Consider the following 19,856-nt stretch of genomic DNA (forward strand, 5'->3'; position numbering starts at 1 on the left):
GGTGAATACTGTGCTAGAATAAAATAAAATAAACCTTGAGTTATTTTCCCATTGTGAATCACTGAGCACATATGCTCAGGGGCATTCCATCTAGGTTTTAGCCTGCAGACTGTGTGCGTCTGCAGCAGGCAAAAATACCTCAAAGTCCTCAACTGGTACTTAGTAGAGTATTTTAGAACTGCTACAATTTGGCAGGAGACCAGTAATAGCTCGTTTTAGACAGTCTGCAGGGGACACATTTACAAAAGAGATCAGTCTGACAGATGCATGGTCTCAGCATTAGGCCAGGGAGCAAGGAATTGCTGAATTCTGAATCTGACTCTTTCTATCAGTTCGATCTGTGTGTGTAGATTTATTACACGCACAAAAGTACAGTAGCAGAATATTATTAAGGTTGCAAAGTCGAGCACTCAAAAGTTAGGAAATGCCAAAATAAAGGTTGACTATGCACGTTTAATTTGGCCTCTTTGTGCATGTGCTTTATGACGCATCCTTCAATACAATGTTATCCGCTGTTTTTTTTCCACAGAAGTCCTGCCTCATTCAGTGCACAGGATGGACAGTGCTCCTGTTAATGATCAGTTATTCAATATTTTTATTTATTGTCATGGTTCAATGTGTGGTCTTGGCCTTATTTATTTACTGTAAACTATTCAAAATCTGCTCTGAAGACAGAATTATTAATTTCCTCGTGGATTTTTCTATGGCGCTCATCTGAATACTTCAAACCCCTGTGAGGTGGGGGTGTGGCATTATCCCCATTTTACAGATGGGAGACTGAAGCACAGAGTCATTAAGGTCAAAAGTATCCATTAATTTTAGGTGCCCAATTTGAGACACCCAAAACCTTATTTTTCAAAGGGCTAGGCATTATATAGCACTTTTAAGTACTCAGCATTTCTGCAGCTCAGCCCTTGGGTAACAGGTTGGGTACCCAGGAAATGAGGAACTTACAATTAGTGACCGCTTGTGAGAAGATGGTTTCAGTGACTTGCCCAGCATCACATAGGAACTCTGTGCCAGAGGCAGAGAGAGAATCATATTCTCCAGGGCAGCATTCAACAGCATTGACCACGAGACTGGCCTTTCTCTTCCTGCAGTCTTCTGCCACGTTTCCTACACACCTTCCAACTTCTGCAACTACCGAGGCAGCGGTCTGACAAACAGCCTTCATTACACAGCCCTGCTTCGTCCCCAGAGCAGGTCCAGCTGGCCTTCTCACACACAAGCTGTGAGGGGATGGAGCATTCACCGTCTGGTCAGCGCTAGGAGGAACAAAAGGCTCACGTGTGCTGAATGAGGATGGAATCTTTGGAGATTTCAACTGTTAAACTCTAGCACGTATCAACGGAGCATGTGCAAGGTGTGATTTTTTCCAAAGCCTTATCATTCAGACAGATTTTCTCAGGGGTGGCAAAAGGCACATGGTAAATCTCAAGTCCCTGCTCCAAAGCAGGAAAGTACCAGAGCTATTCAAAGAAAAGGTCACCAGAATTTCTCAACATGGGCAAAACAACATCTTTTCCCTAGTCTGATCCTCAGAAGCGGCTGAACTGTTTTGGCTGAAATTTTTCCAAAAACAACCCCCTCCCCCCCCTCGGCTGAGGCAGATACCTGGCATGGAAAATGTCTAAATGGCTAAAGTTTGGCAAAGTTATAAACATCTGAAAACACGGTCTTATAATGTGAAGTGTCAGATACCTTTAATAACAGGTAGTGTTACCGGCTCCACTGTAAAATGTATATGTAAAAGGGTGAGGAGGGGTAATGAATGATACTTAATACTTCATAGGGATGAATTAGATCACTAGATATTACTGTTAAACTCCTGTGGGTGCCCTGAAGTTCTGCATCATACACACATAATGTAATGATAGTAAAATACAAGAAGAGGGCTAATAGCAGGGATGTGTAATCTGATGAGACAGTGGCTTTGTCCAGCTTGGCTAACATTTATATTCCCAATTTTAGATGGACTGTACCCCAGATTAATTTCATGCCCTCTTTAACACATCTACAGTAGCGATAGCACTTCACCCCACTCTCTGTCAGCATCCAGTTCACTTATCACCCTCCACACTTTTCTTACAACTCTAAAGATTATTGTTTTCCCCTGAATCAGTGGCTTTCTGGCTGTGGGACTCTGGAATCTATCAATGCTGCTTCTAATCCATCTGGATTAGACCTGATTAAACTGGGATTTATTCTCTTGAATCACTTAGGCCCTTCTGAAAATTTTACCCAGGGTCTTGTAGAGAGAGGCCTGAGCATATCCCTAGGGGCCTTTAGACAGCAAAGATGGACATTTTCAGGATCCCAAAGTGACTGGGATACCAGTGTTGTTGTTTGAGGATGTAAGTGAAATGCTGGTGCTCCTTTGTGTATTAGAATTAACCGGGAGTAAGTAGTTCTTCTTACTATTGTTCATATTACAGTAGAACCCGGAGGCCCCAGTCATGATCAGGGCACTGTTATGCTAGGGGATACCTGCTCCCTGCTCTGAAGGGTTTATAGTCTAACTTGAGACAGGAAACAATCATTAAATATAATAAACAAGAGAAGGGAGGAAGGACGGGAGAAATAGTGTTCAGATAGGGCAACGGTGCATTCATTGATAGTTCTGAGTCACTTGACGGTCACTCCACTCTCCATTTCTCCTTTATAAATAAATGAAGTCAGCTGTCTCTGGCTGCCATTCATTCCAGCCCTTGCTGCTTGGCTGACTTCTTGTAGGCATCACAGCAGAAGTTGGTCTTGAGAATGCATTTGGAAGGGATCAGTCATTATGGGCCCATCTTTACTCTAGTACAGACTTTCCGAAGTTCTGCATTTGCCGCAATGCATGGAGCTTCTGATACAACCCACATCAAAGTCCATAGGAGTCTTTTCATTTCATTTTGTGGGCTACAGATCAGGCCTGTAATGCCTTAGATATTCCATAGATGCTATCAGAAGAATCTTTTAGAAAGCTTCAAACAAAGGTATGTGGAGATGCAGATTGATAAAAATTCTCTCCTCCACCTCTCTTTTACTTGGTCCACTTCCTGCTCATCAGCAATAATTTAGATAATTAAATTACCTAGTTGAGTAGTCTGAAGACACACGCTCAACAAGCTGACTATACAGAGATGCAGAATTTATTAATGTGCTATATTATTTTTCTGAAGTACTATATAATTAGACACCATGCTTCCACCTCAGGCTAACCTCTTCTTTAGAGATGGATACTGAAGACATTCATTAGGGTGACAATGCAAAATCATGTTAAGAATGCAGAGTACTTGGGACATTAAATTTACATGGCCTGTTGTCACATTTAGTGGCACAGGAGTAATGGGATGAAATTAAGCAATGAATAAAAAACTGGACTCAGCAGCAAGAGGAATGTTTCAATTTATGTGATCTGTTATATTGTCCCATCCCAGCAAATGTGCAAGGAGCTTGAATGCGTGATACAGCCATGTCCATAACTAGGCCTGTTCTCTACATTTCACCCTGAATAATTGATCTTTGCAGCATCCGTGTGTGATCTGTGTACGTTTGCTGCTATCAGGTGGAAATAGTCTTCAGAGAAACAGTGGAAATCCCATCACTCAAATCACTGAAACAGGTCAAAGTACTAGAAAATATCTGGTAGGAAATAATGGAATAGATGGTCTAATAGGTCTTTTTCCATCTCCAACTTCTGCAGTGTTTCTGATATTTCTTAAAGTTTGCCATAGAAGCAGGAAGGCCCTGAATTAAACTGTCTTGAATTTAAGTACCTTCTACTAGTTATACAGAATAATCTCCTGCCCGGCTGTACCCTTTATATCCGTTTTTTGTGTCTGTCCCCTTATCTTCCCTTTTTCAAACATCATTTTTCAAGTGACGACTTTTTGAATACACGGGTCAGCTTTCCCTCTTTCCCGCCAGTTTTCTACCTGTGTAACTCCATTGACTCCTGAGGATTTGATTCTGCATTTCACTGATGTGACATTGTAGTAAGCTTCTTCAGAGAGCCAGATTTGTGACTTGCAGGGCATACCTGTGGTTCTTCAGGGCCAGGCTGCCAGCAAGGGTGGGAGGTTCTTCTCTTATTGCATTTTCCTTGGCTTTTTTTTTTTTTAAGCTATTAGGAGAAAGGCCATAATGTGCTGAATGAATTGCTATCAAGGGACCATTGACACGAGTTCTAACAGAAATAAGCACATTATAAAATACAACAAAAATAGAGGCGTACAGAAGCAACTTAATTCAGCTCTAGATCTGCTCTTTCCCAATGTTTTCTGGATTGCAGTGTCAGGGCTCCATTTCTAGCATACACCAGGAAGCCCTGTCCAAAGAACTTGGGTGTAATCTTGGACAGAAGCTTGACTTTTAAAGCTCATCTGGAAAAGATATGTGAAAAGGTAAAAGGAAGGACTAGACTTGCCTGAAAACTTGTGGTACAGGGGTGCCGATGTGGGCACACTTTGAACAATGACTTCAGCACTAATACTCGACCGCTGGACATTACGCACCAGTATGGATGAGAAGCTCACATACCAAATCTCCGGCGCTGTGATGACAATCATAACTGGAACATTATCAACACCATTCAATGGTTGCCTCCACCCGAAATCTAGAGAGAGGCAGACACAGCCCAGGAATACACTGAACCTTGGCCAGCCTGAATTTACCAATTAACGAGGACCTCCAGAACCTTCTGAAGACCTGTCTGAAATCTTGCAAGCCTAAAGCTCGTAAAACTTTGTTATTCAATGTTGAGGCTCATTAGAAAGAATTCGGAGCTCATGCTAATGTACCAAGACACATCCAATTGCTAACTCCACAAAAGTGTTTCCAGGGGAGTTTGAAAGCTGGAAATACATGGTCAGCATTGAACCAATTTCAGAGAATCACGTGGCAGATGCTGTCATCTCTCTCACCTCTGGAACGTGAGACAACTTACAATGTGACTATAGACACAGAGATGGATTAAGCTTTTGTGGGGCCCTGGGCCAGAGCAAGTGGGGGCCCCTCCCCACCCCTTCCACCTGCAGTGCCCCTCCCCCACTGGGGAAATGGGGTTGGAGTGCGGGGGCTTGCCCAACCCCACCCCCCGCCCAGTGCTCCTGCCGGGGTGTGGGCGGGGGGGCTTCCCCGGCTCCCCAGCAGGGCAGGCGGAGTGGGACATGCCCTGACCCTGCTCCCCGGCAGAATCACCGGGCGGGGCAGAGCAGGCCAAGACCCTGCACCCCCACTCCGCTTCCTGGCAGGAGCGCTGGGCAGGCGGGTGGAGCAGGTTGGAGTGTGGGGGCACCCACTTTTCTGTGGCCCCTGGGCATAGGTCCCATTGGCCCAATGACTAATCTGCCACTGTATAGACACCATTCACAAACTATGGACTATATTGTAAATCGGTGCCCACGTCAATTGTTTACTAGCAGCATCTCAGACTCACACCAAGAAACTTCTGGAGCTACCTACCCACTGGCTCACTAATGCGGACGTGGTGATTTGAATGTTGCTAATCATTTTTCTTTGCCGTACAGAAGGGGAGGAAGAAGAAGCTCCTGCTTCTGGATCTCTCCAAAACTAAAACGTTCCTATCTCTGCCAGGCACCTCTTTATCCCTCTGTCTAGGAAGGGCTTGAGAGGGGGGGGGAAAATGATTTTCCATTGTAACCTCAGAGTCAGCAAATTTTGATTTTAGTAAACTAAAATGGGAAGTGACTTCCATAGTAGAAGACCCCTCACTGAAAATACCTTGCCTCCAACTTTGCTATATTAGTATATGTGGAAGTGTAACTTTATTAATGATATAAGTAATCCTGTTGACTTCAGTGTGACAGACCACTCAGAATAAAGTAACACACATATGTAAAACATAAAACAGAATTCTCCAGCCTGGTCATGTATGATTTTTGGCAGGTATGATGGTCCACTGGGACTGAAAGACTGTTACATGCTACATGGGGCACATAAATTATGAGGAGAGGCTGAGGGAACTGGGCTTATTTAGTCTGCAGAAGAGAAGAGTGAGGGGGGATTTGATAGCAGCCTTCAACTACCCGAAGGGGGGTTCCAAAGAGGATGGAGCTAGGCTGTTCTCAGTGGTGGCAGATGACAGAACAGGGAGCAAAGGTCTCAAGTTGCAGTGGGGGAGGTCTAGGCTGGATATTAGGAAACACTATTTCACTAGGAGGGTGGTGAAGCACTGGAATGGGTTACCTAGGAGGTGGTGGAATTTCCATCCTAAGAGGTTTTTAAGGCTCAGCTTGACAAAGCCTTGGCTGGGATGATTTAGTTGGGGACTGATCCTGCTTTGAGCAGGGGGTTGGACTAGATGACCTCCTGAGGTCTCTATGATTCTATGAATACCAGAGTTTTCAAATAAGTGAAATTGGGCTGAAAACTCCCATAGCCATTTTCAATATCATTGGCTCTTAGCCTTCTGAAAGAGACTGACTGATTGGAATTTCAGTGGTGGGGTTATCCAAAAGGACACTCTGACTACAGGTGTACAAGCTATTTCAATTCAGTTATCACTATGCACCCTTCTCTAGTGCCAGTGTTTCAGAGCCTTATTGTGCCATAGTGACACCTGCTGGAAAAATTCTAAACACCAGCCCCTATCTGGCCTCAAGGCTGCAACCGAGCGAGGATAACTCTTGCATCAATAACATTCACCGGCATGTTTGATTTGGGATCCTTCAGATTCCAGTAGCCAGTTAACCCATGCAGATTCTTGAGCATTTACATTTCAACTGTCTGATGAGAATGAGCAATTCTCTTTTATTGCATTTATTTTCTGATACGCTGTCACCTCTAATATGTTGTTTCTAACGAGCGTAGGAGGATGTGTGAGAAACATTGCTTCTCCATGCCCATATGTGATATCAGCTATGGGATATATAGCGCCCAATTCTTCCTGCGGTTACACAGGTGTAATGAGTTATATCTGTACAAATGGGCTCTTAGATTTTACTTCCTCTAACCCATATGTGGGGAGGGATAGCTCAGTGGTTTGAGCATTGGCTTGCTAAACCCAGCGTTGTGAGTTCAATCCTTGAGGGGGGCCATTTAGGGATCTGGGGTAAAAATCAGTCTGGGGATTGGTCCTGCTTTGAGCAGGGGGTTGGACTAGATGACCTCCTGACATCCCTTCCAACACTGATATTCTATATTATGTCTTCATTTACTTTAGAGGGACATTGATCTATCTTGACAAAGTTTAGACCTGCCAATATTATTTTTAAGTATAGGCTTGGCACCTCTGCAATTCTTTTGATATGTGTTTTCCACCAAAACAAATGGTTCAAAGAGGAAAAAGAAATAGCTCAGTACTCCGGATCAATGCAACAATAATAAACCAGCATGCACAGCCCACCACTTAAGTGTCGCAATCTCTCAACAGGCAATCAATGTGCATGAACGTGATGGAGGAAACAAAAATTCAGTGAGGAAAGAAGCCCGAGGAGTCTCTGTACACTCATGAGGAAAACATGGGTTTAGAAGCTTTGAGAGTATCTTTTAAAATGTTTCCTTAGACTGGAAGCACTTCAGAGCGGTGCTGTCTGCCTGCATGTGGGTGGACAACACCGAGTGCGCCGTAAGCCCTACTGTAAAACAAATCATTATAAGGAGCACAGTTAAAGATTCACCACATGTGTTTTCGATTAAAAAAACATGGAGCTGGCCCAGTATTAGAAACTTTAGCAAATCCTTTACCAAATCCGGCTGAATTTCTAGTTTGTATCAAAACCAGGTGAGTTTTCAGTGGTTTCATCTAAACTAAATCAAAATAAGCCACTCTTAAACCAAATTAAGATTGTCCACACAGTAGTTTACACTGATTTTAACCTAACTGGTGTAAAATAACACTTCTGGGCCTGGTCTATACTTAAGTTAGGTTGACATAGCAGTGTCAGTTAGGGGTGTGAAAAATCCACACCCCTGACCAATGTAGCTATGCTGACCTAAGCCCCAGTGTAGACAGCTATGTCGATGGAAGAATGCTTCTGTTGACATCGCTACCATTGCTCAGGGAGTTGGTATTACAAGGAAAAAACCCTTTCATTAGTGTAGGCTCCATCTACGCTATGGGGTTTTGCTGGCTTAGCTACAGTGACATGGCTATGCCAGTATAGTCTCCATAGTGTAGACATACCCTAAGTTAAACTGGTGCAACCGTCTCATGTAGATAAGGCCAAAGGTACCTGATGGTGAGGCATGAAAAGTACTCAATATTATTACCACACATCTGTTCTGATGTCTAAGAACTCAAAGTGGTCACTAGTAAGATAGCAACGGGCTATGTATGACTCGCGGTAAACGTATCTCTGACCTGAGTTGTGTGCCTCCGTCATCTAGTCCAACCCCCTTCTCAAAGCAGGACCAATCCCCAGACTGATTTTTACCCCAGATCCCTAAATGGCCCCCCTCAAGGATTGAACTCACAACCCTGGGTTTAGCAAGCCAATGCTCAAAGGTGGATACATGAGAGGTTCAAGTCAGGAATGGTTTCCAGTCTGATGCATTGATTGTGCTGTTGCTGATGGGCTCATTTAAACCTAAATAATCTAGTAATCTCTCCTTTTCAGACAACTCAGGCTGCTCTCTGCATTGGCAGGAGCCTGAGAAAAGACCTTCGCTTTTGAAAAGGAGGTGAACTCCTTGCCTCTTTGTCTGGGTACAGCCCTTGCCTATTCAAGTAAAACGAGAGCCAGAGGAGACGACCCTAAATGTGCAGTTCCCAGAGCTTGTATTGCTGCTTTTGTTTCCTCCACAGTCTTGCGCTTCTGTTAGTTAATAATTGCTCTTCAATTTCCTCTTTTTTTTTCCCCTAGGCCAGGGATGGATTTATAGACCGTTTCTCACCACGGCGAAGAGGTGAGCATGTCTGAGAAGAAGGGAGATATGCCCCTTACGGGAAGATATCGAGTGCCTTACGTCTTGATTCTTCTTGCACTCCTCTGGGGTGGAGAGAGAATTCGGGCACAAAGAGCAGGTATGTACTGATACTCCTGGGACAACCTAGATTTTTACTTTGCTTGGGACATTACGCTTGTAGAAAAAGCTAGCAATACAGCCATCCTTCCAAATATCGTAAGCAGACCTCAAGGAGAGGGGGTAGCTTAGTGCTGCAAAAATCTGGACTTAATTAGAATCCTATAACCACTAGAAGACCAGGACCTACAAGGGTTAGTTCAGACCTTCAGTCTTGCAGGCTAGACTGAGTTGCATGCAGTTTACCCTGTACGGGCATGATCCAAACCCCACTGAAGGCAGTATCAGTGTTTCCATTGACTTCAATGGGCTTTGAATCAGACCTTCGGGGTCTTTCAGATGATACCGTAAAAACTCAAGTATCAGAGGGGTAGCCGTGTTAGTCTGGATCTGTAAAAAGCAACAGAGAGTCCTGTGGCACCTTTAAGACTAACAGATGTATTGGAGCATAAGCTTTCGTGGGTGAATGCCCACTTGCGTCTGCCACAGGACTCTCTGTTGCTTCTTAAAAACTCAGATATCCTGGCCTTTTCCACAAGAGACGGGGCCCTCTGGTGTCCTTAGCTAATTTTATACTAAAATGAGAGGAAACTGTAGCCATCCCCCTCAAACACAGTAGCAGGCTGCTCTGAGTGTATGAACTATAGATGTAGTTTGTGCAACACTTTGGGGTGAAAGATGCTATATAAATGTACATTTTTATCATTAAATGTACATTTATATAGCATCTCTTTTTCTGTTTGCAAATCGCCCACAAACAGGTTATGATGGTATCAAACTTACTGGTTTGTTGAGCAAAGAATTTCAGTATTAATTCTGGGCCTGTCGTTTGTCTGTGAGCTGTTTTGCTTGGAGATGGGTCACATGGAAAGATTCTGTTTGCTGACTGAATGGCCCCTCACCCTTAGAATCATGTTTCCATTGACCATGTTTCCTGTTAATAATCCATTTCTTTCAAATGAGTTGTCTCTGCCAGTAAACGGTTTTGTTAGAATATTCTTAGAAACAAGGAAAAGATTCTCTGTGCAGTGGAAAGGAATATGTTTGAAGATCTGGACCAGTGTTCACTGAAAACCTTTTGCAGCATTTGCTTTGCTCTGTCAAGTAGATCAGCAAAGAATCACTGACCCATGAAGGATTAGCCGTGTTAAACACAGGGTTTTCCTGTATTAATTCCTGAATAAACCTCACTGTCTTTACCCCAACAACCTTGTTTTGTGGACAGTCACCCCTGAATGGAGAAGGGATTCCGTCTCTCTGCTCTATATGGTTTTAAATTACACTTACTATCACCTGCTGAGATGTGCTAAAAGAAGGAACATGCACAGACATTGCTGAATATGTTTAAACCTTTTGTGTTCTTCAGTTAGCTCTGCTTAATCCCTTTTTGTCCAGACAGAATAGATTAAGGATGCTGGACTTTTCCCGTAGCCTTTAGAGCTGAGGACCAGTTTGGTTGAACTTTACAGTTAAATGACACATAATGTCTGTCTATTGTGCGGGGAACGGAGCAGAACTAAACTCTGCATTCTGACTGAGATACATGCACATAGCTTAATCGGTGTCTCATAGCATAGAACCCACATGTTCCAGCCAGAATGCACCCTCAACTCATTTTGTGAGAGGTATATTATGTTTGTCCGCTCACATAACGATTGATTGATTGATGGCTGTTCGGTGTTCCAGGCATGCCCAGATACACCCAGCCATTCAACAGGTGAAGTCTATCAGCTGGACACCGTTAGCAGGGTGGTCGTTCATATGGCTCCAGGAATGTGCATGGTGCTGTACAGAGATGATGTTCCATAAAATGTTCATGGTCAACAGCAGAAGAATAAGTTCAGAGGCGTTCATCTGCAAAGGGGTTAACACTAGTGATGGGTGACCCTCACAAGGGCTTGTTCAGATAAGCACAGGAAATATGGGATCCTGTGACCTGTGTAAACACTCTACCCTCTATCGTACAATCCTGGGAGCTATCTTCTTCCCCTCCAAACACTGCTCTTCTAGCCCTGCAATAGGATCCTACCACAAGTCAGCTTCATGTGTCTGGGCAACCTCCCAGTAGAGTTGGCTTCTTTGGGACAGCTGAGTGGCATATCTCCCCCCCCCCCCTTAGCAGATCTGCACTCCTCCATGACTCCCACCACCAATGCAGGAGCACAGAGCGTGTTGCCCAGATGACCCCTGAAGATGACTGGCCGCACTTGGGAATTCCTTCCTGTGGGGTACCCTCAAGCCCTTTCACACAACCCCTCCGGGGAAGAGCTGAGAGGGGAAAAAAAGGAAATCAGCTGTTGCCACCAGCTAATTAAACAACATGTGCACAAACCTCTTAAGACACAAAAATCCAATTCTGTTCTTTAAAAAAGATAAATTTTAATAATTAAAAAAAAGAAAAAAGAAAATGCATCTGGGAACTCAGGCTATTGCTAGATTTTAAAAGAGTAACTACAAGAATTAAGCACCAAGAATAACGTTCTTGAGGTCCAGCTTAAAGGTTACATGCAAAACAAAAGCAGCAGGGTTAGCACAGAGGAATCCACAAGCCATAAAGAAATAAAAGGGATAAACCTAATCACATCTTCCGGGACATTTCCTGATCTACTTGCATATCTGGGGTTTTAAATGAGTAGTTTCTAGGTATGATACTGATGATTTTTTTCATACTTGGCCCAAGCTTCTTACAGCATAGCTTTGACCTGTCTGCCTTTCCCCAGGAGAACAACAACAGACCGACAAAAGGGGAATCATTGCTCAATTTTAAGAAGTTCTAGCCTTCCGATTGGCTCTTTTGGCCAGGTGCCCACTCCCTTCCTTTTGCCTATGCATAGCAGTGAGCCTTTTTAAGCCTTTACAGGTAGAGCAAGTAGTGAACAGCTACTAAGAGGGATTCTATAGCTACTGGCTGGCTGGGTGTCCATAAAAGGGAGCTACCTTCCCCCCTTCATTTATCACAAGAGTTATGGGATAGTTTTCTAGCAGGCGCTGGGTTGGGTCTGCTGTGTACAGTAGCTGGGTTCAGGGCTAGACTACAGTGTCAGTTGGTCTGAAGGAGGCTGTTACAGCAGCATCTGTGGATCAGCAGGATATAGGAAAACCCTGGCCCCTTAGCTCTCCACGCCAGCTCTACAGCCCCTACATGCCTCTATTCTGAGGTGTTCTTCCCATGGCAGGTTATTCTGGCTCTATGGGCCCATTTTGGCAGCAGGGCGGCGCAAAGCAGTTGCACCTCCCTGGAGGATCTGGGGCTATGACCTTCCCATTACATTAAAATAAATGACATTTGTATAGCAGCTTTCATCTCGAAGGATGACTTAGCCCTTTATGAACTCACACATACATTCATCACTGATAGGGACAGTTCCCACCGAGTGGCACATTCTGATTATACCTTGTGTCGTCTGTCCTCCCCCACCCACTGGCCTTTTTGTGGTTATGTAGCATATTGGCTTGCAAATGCTCAGGCAAAGCAGGAAAAAGTGATAGGCTCTCCTTGAAGGTGGCTGCGAAATATACTACCAGTCTGGCTTCCTGGTGCAAGAAAATGGCAATTAAAACGTGTTGGCCTTTTGGATTTCACAGACTTCAGATTATGAATATTTCAACTGAAGACAAAAGGCTGGTTGTGGGGGTAGGGAAACACTTCCTTTGCAAAGGAACTGTACTTTGTTGTCAAGGAAGCCATGCTACTATTCAAGGAATCGTCCCTTAGTCAACATACACTGGCAAACAGAATAAGAATAAAAATAATCTTGTTATAAACTTGTCTCCCCGAGACATTGTGGAGAGGAAAATAGTTGCTTGTAGCTAAGCATAAATAAATTAACACTATCATTTGAGAGGGAACATGGAAGCTTCACTATTCAAGGTCAAGGTTGGCACCGGCATGGTCAACACAGATCTCTTGAGCCGACAATATCTTTTCAATGCGCTGCATTAGAAGTGGGAATGGAAAAGGGATTGCTGATGTTTTTAAAAGAGAAGAGCAGCCTCATATACATGCAGACAGTGTAGGCAAAAGGATTGTGTGGAGACAGAGCAAGCAGAACAGGAAAGGAGAGGATTTGAATTCAAAGTAACAGAGGTGTCCAGATCTACTATAGATCTCCCAATGTTGATGAGGGGGAAATCACAGGGAAGAAAGACTGAAAACTTGTGCTCCCTCTCTGGGACAAAGAGATAGATGCCTCCAGCACTGAGTCAGTACACTGAATAGATATGACTAGAGAAGTTGAGGGATGTGTGATGATCCTCTTCCAGCTTCTCTTAGCAGTATCTTCCATTGCCCCTACAGGTTGCAAGAATGTCCACTATGATCTTGTCTTCATCTTGGATACCTCTTCCAGCGTGGGTAAAGAAGATTTTGAGAAGGTCCGCCAGTGGGTGTCTAATCTGGTGGAGACCTTTGAGATCGGACCGGACAAGACCCGTGTAGGAGTGGTACGTTACAGTGACAGGCCAACCACAGAGTTTGACTTGGGAAGGTACCAAACTCGTGAGGAAATCAAAAAAGCTGCAAGGAACATTAAGTATTATGGGGGTAACACAAATACCGGGGATGCCCTCCGGTATATCAACACCTATAGCTTTTCCAAAGAGGCTGGTGGGAGGCCTAGTGACCCACCCATTAAGAAAGTGGCTATCCTTTTGACTGATGGAAGGAGCCAGGATTATGTCATGGATGCAGCCACTGCGGCGCGTAAGGCTGGAATAAGGATCTTTGCTGTGGGAGTTGGTGAGGCCTTAAAGGAGGAATTGGATGAAATTGCTTCCGAGCCTAAATCTGCTCATGTGTTCCACGTCTCTGATTACAATGCCATTGATAAAATACGAGGGAAACTGAGACGACGGCTCTGTGAAAGTAAGTAGGGACATTGTTACTGTAACAAAAAGAGAATTGTAATAGAGTAATCCTTGTGTGGCTGTGAAAGTCCTATACAGATGCTCCTTCATTCTCGTTTGTTTGTAACTCTGGGTCCTGTTCTCTTTCTCTCCCTCCATATTCATTGATCCATCCATCCAATAGTGTCCTGAATTTTCCACTTTTTAAGAAGCCACTTTACTGCTGGTGGCAACCATGGTCTATTTACTTCTGGGTTGTATGGGCCAAAGCAACATTAAAGAAGGGTCAACTTCCAGTGGGATCAAATCGGAGAGGAATAATATATAATATATTTCTGGAAATGGAAATTGTATATAAAAGTCAGTTTCTCTCTATCTATCTAGATTCTATTTTTGTTTTGATTTGACTCATTTGTGCATTATGTAGTGGCCCACTGGAAACGATTTGATTTCTTACACTCTGTATCCAATGTATTCTTACATAGAATTGACGTTTTATCTCATCTGAATTTGGTTGCAGCATCCTATGCAGCCTATGTATGGGGTGGGGTCTGGTTCCTTACTGTGCGGTCATTAGACAGTAGAGTGGAGTAGGGTTAATCCATCACTAGGCAGCAGCACTGGAAATAACCATTCTGAAGCCAAATGAGATTTAACCTGAGTAAACACTTTGTGTGGGGTGCCCAATGGAGGCATTGCTGTGCTTGATATGCTCTGCTATGACTGGTATCCCAGCTCTTTTGCTGGAAAAGCAGGCACCACCCATCCGTGGCCCCCACGTAGGGGCTCCCAGCTACTGGGTCCACATACAGCCGGTTGGCTTTGTGTTCAAGGTATTTAAGGTTGCTATGTGTCCTGGAAATGAAACTCACGAGACTGCCCTGCATTGTGTGGTCTGAGTTTGCAGTCTCTGTGTGGCACTGTGACATGATGGATGGTGATGTCCCTTCTCCCCATGACGTTGTGTCATTGTGTGCTGATAACCCAGCATTGTCGTGGACTGAATCAAACATGGCATGTGTTGTGACATTGATTCATTATTTGACTTCAATTTATAAACGTTCACGTGCACAGGCACTAATCACACCATAGAATGGAATCATGCTGGATGTCTGCTAGATGTAGTGTGGATCAAAGATGTTTGTTCTCCTTACACTAAAATAAACCTCTGACGGTCTTATGCCTCTAGGGTTCCAGAGAGATGGGAACAATTATCCTCTGCCATGCTGTATGTAACACTGGATATGCCCAGAGAACATGCTGCAGCTATACATTTTGATGTACCCAGAGTGGCTTGATGTTGCATTGAAATATGTGCCAATTCCAGTAGAAAAGTTTCTTAAAACTAGTACTTGCAGTACATATTACCATTTGGGTCTCTCTCAGCTTATCAAGGAGTCATTTGCCCATTTTACCAGGTGGAATGTTATCTTCTTATGGCATTCTGATCGCAGACTAGGCCCACAGTACATGTATGTAACACCTGCTTAATTAAAGCCCAGGGAATTATGAAAGGCCTATAGCTTTTCATCCTGAGGGCTGGGACTGACACTGCTCAGAACTATCTGCTTTCATCTGCAGGAATGACTTGGATGGGGAGAAAGGAAGCATCCTGAAGTGTGGATGAAGAGCAGGGGTTTAGGGTTATTAAACATAGGGAACTTCTTGGGGAAGGGATAGATTACTAAATTAGTGGGTTGCTTTCTACATTAGACCAATGGGATCCAGACTGCTGGTAATGACAGTTAGGAGGGTCGAAGGGAGGACATTGTTAAAACTAGGAGCTAATGGGAACCATGCAACTGTCAGGGCAGGACACCGGTTGGACAATCAGATCTGCTAAATATCAGAGGGGTAGCCGTGTTAGTCTGAATCTGTAAAAAGCAACAGAGGGTCCTGTGGCACCTTTGAGACTAACAGAAGTATTGGAGCGTAAGCTTTCGTGGGTGAATGCCCACTTCATCAGACGAAAGTGGGCATTCTTTCGTCTGATGAAGTGGGCATTCACCCACGAAAGCTTACGCTCCAATACTTCTGTTAGTCTCAAAGGTGCCACAGATCTGCTAAAGACATCAAATGACGAAGTGAAATTAAGACTTCAGGAGTGTGGGATAGGACAGTGACTACTGATTGGGCTGGGGGAAGGGCAGTCAGGGTGAAAGGAGCAATGGCTGAATAATGCAGCAAAGTTTCAGCAAACACAGGTCCATGCAAACCAACTCGGCTTGCCACGATGATGTATTGCCTTTTGCTATGGCTGAACTGATCTTGCTATATTATTTAATGAATGAAATATTTAGGGTCAGATTAGAGCTAAACCCAAAATAAATCTCCCAATGGGCAGAGCAATTTGAGATTGAGAAAACTAGCGAGAGAGGCTATGGAGGTATCACCAAAGGAGGCAGCAAGACATAGATCAGGTAGCTTTCTTAGGGTGAATAATGTAGGGGAGAACTGGTGTTTACAGGGGGAGGGTGTAGGGACAGGACACATGCTTGGAATGAAAGGGAATGGTGGAGCTGTAATTTCTGCACTCTACTGGCCAACAAAGATTTTTCTCTTCCAGCCCTAACTCTTAGCATACTATATAAATGTGAGGATCAGCGCAGTGGTGCAGATCCTGAGGTTTGTGGCAGCAGCGGCTCCAGAATAACTTGTCACTTGTCTCTGGGTGCACTGGATTTCCGTTTTGAACTTTCATTATTCCTTGCTATATTAGACTATGATTTATCATTGCGAGTGAGTCACTGAGTGCATTAATAATACTTTAGGCTTGATCTGATACTATGGAAATAAACATTGCACACTTGAAAATAATACATGCGCTCAGCAGACCCTGGGTCAGTGGCTGATATTTTTACCAAACTATTCCATTTACATTCTGGACTAGAGTTAGCTGACCAACTTGGGTGACAGCTTTGCCGATGGCAGGAGGAGAGGTATTGCTGTACAGATTCCAGGGATGTTCCATGGGTCTTCACACTTTCAAGATAGCGTTTACATGTGTATGATTTAGCGACAAGAGCAGGCAAATATGGAGAATATAAAGATATATTGGCACCATATTGCCATTGATAGGTGAGTGGTAGGGTGAGTGGAATGCTTTTCAGAGGGAGAATGTAACTCCCATTAGAAAAACTGCAGGTGTAATCCACACACCTCCTGGGTGTGGTGTTCTGTCCCATCTAGTGGCACCGAGACCACTTGGAGAGAGATTGTGTCTGCTCTACAGCCTTAGTTAAGTGTCATGTGACTTTTAGCTCTTGCAGTAAAGGCTCATGCATTTAGCTCCAGAGGTCCCAGGTTTGATCCCGCCTGCCAACAACCTGGGTCTGTCGGGGTTGCCCATGGACAGAGGCTGACTGAGGTTGGGAAGTGCTCTCAATTGAGATTTAGGACTGCAGGGGGTGGACCATGGAAATACCCAGACCGTTGGGGCTTCTTTCCTAAAGTAGCCAGCACTAGTTACAGCCAAGGGCGCAGAGGGTTGGTCAAGGCCTTCCACTTTAAGAACCACTCCTAGGCCTCAGGAGAACTTTCTTGCCTTTCAAAAGTTCTTTGCCTCTCTGGGGGCATGCGGTCCAGTCCACAGTTCACTCCCATTTTCCTCAAATAGCTGTACCTTTGAAATAGGCATGCTTATTGCTCAGTTAACTGCTGCTCGCTATGATGTAAAGGGCAGTAGCACAACCTCAGTGGCTCTCATCTCTCCTGCTCTCAGATGCTTGGCTGTGTCTGACTGGAAACAGCGTGGCTGAGCCAGCAATAGAGGGGCAGCAAGTTGTATCCTGGTGTGCAGCATAGTTACGGATGCTCCTTCGTTTCCTCCAAGCAGACTGTTGTGGATTTTGCAACAGGGCAAATTCTCTTCTCCGGGCTAATGCTTGCTCTGCTGGAAAACCTCAACATTGGAAGGTGATTTTCCCCTTCACTGGGAAGCTACTCACACTGCAATGAAATGGTCAGCTGTGATCCTTCTGAAGTCTTGGGGCAGTCAGGATCCGACTGCTGTGAGCCCCATTTCTCTTCCTTGGTGTTCAAGGAATAGAGGGTTTGATTCTAATGTTGTTTACATAGCGTAGATATGGAAGCGTCTCCATGGAACATGTTAGTGGTGTAACTGAGGGCAGAATAAAGTTTGAGCTCTGGCCAGATTTCTGGGATCTTTACAAGGGACACTTTAAAGGCAGCGTTCCAACCTATAGACAATGAGTGATTAAATCTCTTGCATTCTCCTTGCCCTTCTATTGGTTTAGTACCCTTATTTATTTTAAAATAGTCACATACAAATAACAGCAACATAAAACACTGACAAATTGCACAAAGGATTAAAAAAAACAACCCCAAAACCAAAGCCCTCAGCTATTACACCTCTTCACTCTCAGCACTGCTTCAGCAAGCTCATGTTCTTCTCACCGGCACCATGGTGCATCTCCTTCTAGTCTGCGATTTCTGTCTCACAGCTCATGTAAGAAACCACACTAAACAATGTCTAAATTACAAGAAAAGGCAGAAAAAATAAGTCCTGGACACTGGAAAGAAACATTTGAGATCATCAGAAAATGGATGAGTCTCAGATGCAGGAGAAATTACATCCTATGAACAAGCAACGTGCAGCTTAGAGAAAAGAAGGGGGAAATATGGTGAATATGGGAGCCATTTCTAAACTGCGTAAGATTGAAAAAGAGAACCAGAGAAATAGAAACCGACAAAGCTGGAACATATTGTCATGCGCTGGAAGTCATTAGTGGCTTGTTTTTCAAAAGCAGTGCGCACCTGCCGCTTTCCTTGATTTGATTGGAGCTGTGGGTGCTCCACTCGGCTGAAAATTAGGCTGTAGGGGCCTGATGCAAAACTCACTAAAATCAACGGGAGTCTTTTCATTGACTCCAATGGGCTTTAGATCAGGCCTTAAAGAAAGGCCACTTATCCTCTGGGTGATATTATCTTTTTTGGTGTTTACTTGGTGAAGGACAGGTGAGGAACAGTCTGCAATATACATGTGGCAGGATGAGGCTCTGAGCAGCTGGCTAACACTCAGCAGGAATGCAAGTGAAGCACAGAAAAAACTCTCTGGGGTTTGAGGTTTATTTATAGGCTTTTCTGGTGCAAACAAAATAGTTTAACAGAGAATCTCACCATGTTCCCTTCAGGCAGCTGAAGAGCCTTTAAATACCAAAACAATATGTATAGGGCAGATCTTGTGTATCTAGCGCTTCCTCTCCTGGCTTCTTAGTGAGCAACTGGCTCCACGCAGAAAGGAACCCACCCCGTTTTTAACACTCTGGGCCTGCTTCTTTTTTTTTTTTTTTTGCCTTGCCCCCTTGCATAGTGACTTAGACCAGGGCAAATCCAAATGGTATCGTCCTACACCCACTATGCATAGGTACATAAGAACATAAGAATGGCCCTACTGGGTCAGACCAAGAGTCCATCTAGCCCAGTATCCTGTCTTCTGACAGCGGCCAGTGCCAAGTGCACCAGAGGGAATGAACAGAACAGGTAATCATCAAGTGATCCATCCCCTGTCGCCCATTCCCAGCTTGTGGCCAGAAGGTATAAATGGTTACATGAGGCACTCAGGCGCAGATGAAAGCCTACGTCTTCCTTCAGTTGCCCTTGGGTCAGGGACGTACTTCCACACAGGAGACAAGACAACAGCTCTGGAACGCATTGTTGGGATTTGACCCCCATCCCACTGATGGGGTTGGTGGAGTCTGCTGCTAGGCCCATGATGGTATTTGGGAGAGGGCGACCTGGAAGTGCAGCTAGTCTGTAGGGAGCCCTTCATGGTGCACTAAGGGTACATCTACATGGGAATAAAAGACATTTGCAGCTGGCCTACGTCAGCTGACTTGGGCTCAAGCTGTGGGGCTAAAAATTGCTGTGTAAGAGGTCCCAGAGCCCAGGCTCCAGCCCGAGCCCAAACATCTACACTGCAATTAATCAGCCCCGTAGCCCGAGCCCCCGTAAGCCTGAGTCAGCTGACCTGGGCCAACTGCAGGTGTTTAATTGCAGTGTGGACATACCCTAAAAGA

The 19,856-nt window shown here is 44.4% G+C and overlaps 1 protein-coding gene across 1 annotated transcript in view; it reads left to right on the forward strand.

Moving 5' to 3' along the window:
- The first annotated feature begins 8,862 nt into the window (after positions 1 to 8,862).
- The window catches only part of COL22A1 (collagen type XXII alpha 1 chain), a 271,823-nt gene continuing 260,829 nt past the window's right edge, over positions 8,863 to 19,856 (forward strand). Inside the window, exons 1-2 of the mRNA XM_065397620.1 lie at positions 8,863 to 8,974; positions 13,271 to 13,837. Coding sequence (XP_065253692.1) covers positions 8,863 to 8,974; positions 13,271 to 13,837 — 679 coding nt within the window. The remainder of the gene's footprint in view (positions 8,975 to 13,270; positions 13,838 to 19,856) is intronic.

This window comes from Emys orbicularis, chromosome 2 (genome assembly GCF_028017835.1).
Source record: "Emys orbicularis isolate rEmyOrb1 chromosome 2, rEmyOrb1.hap1, whole genome shotgun sequence".
In the NCBI taxonomy this organism is placed as follows: Eukaryota; Metazoa; Chordata; order Testudines; family Emydidae; genus Emys; species Emys orbicularis.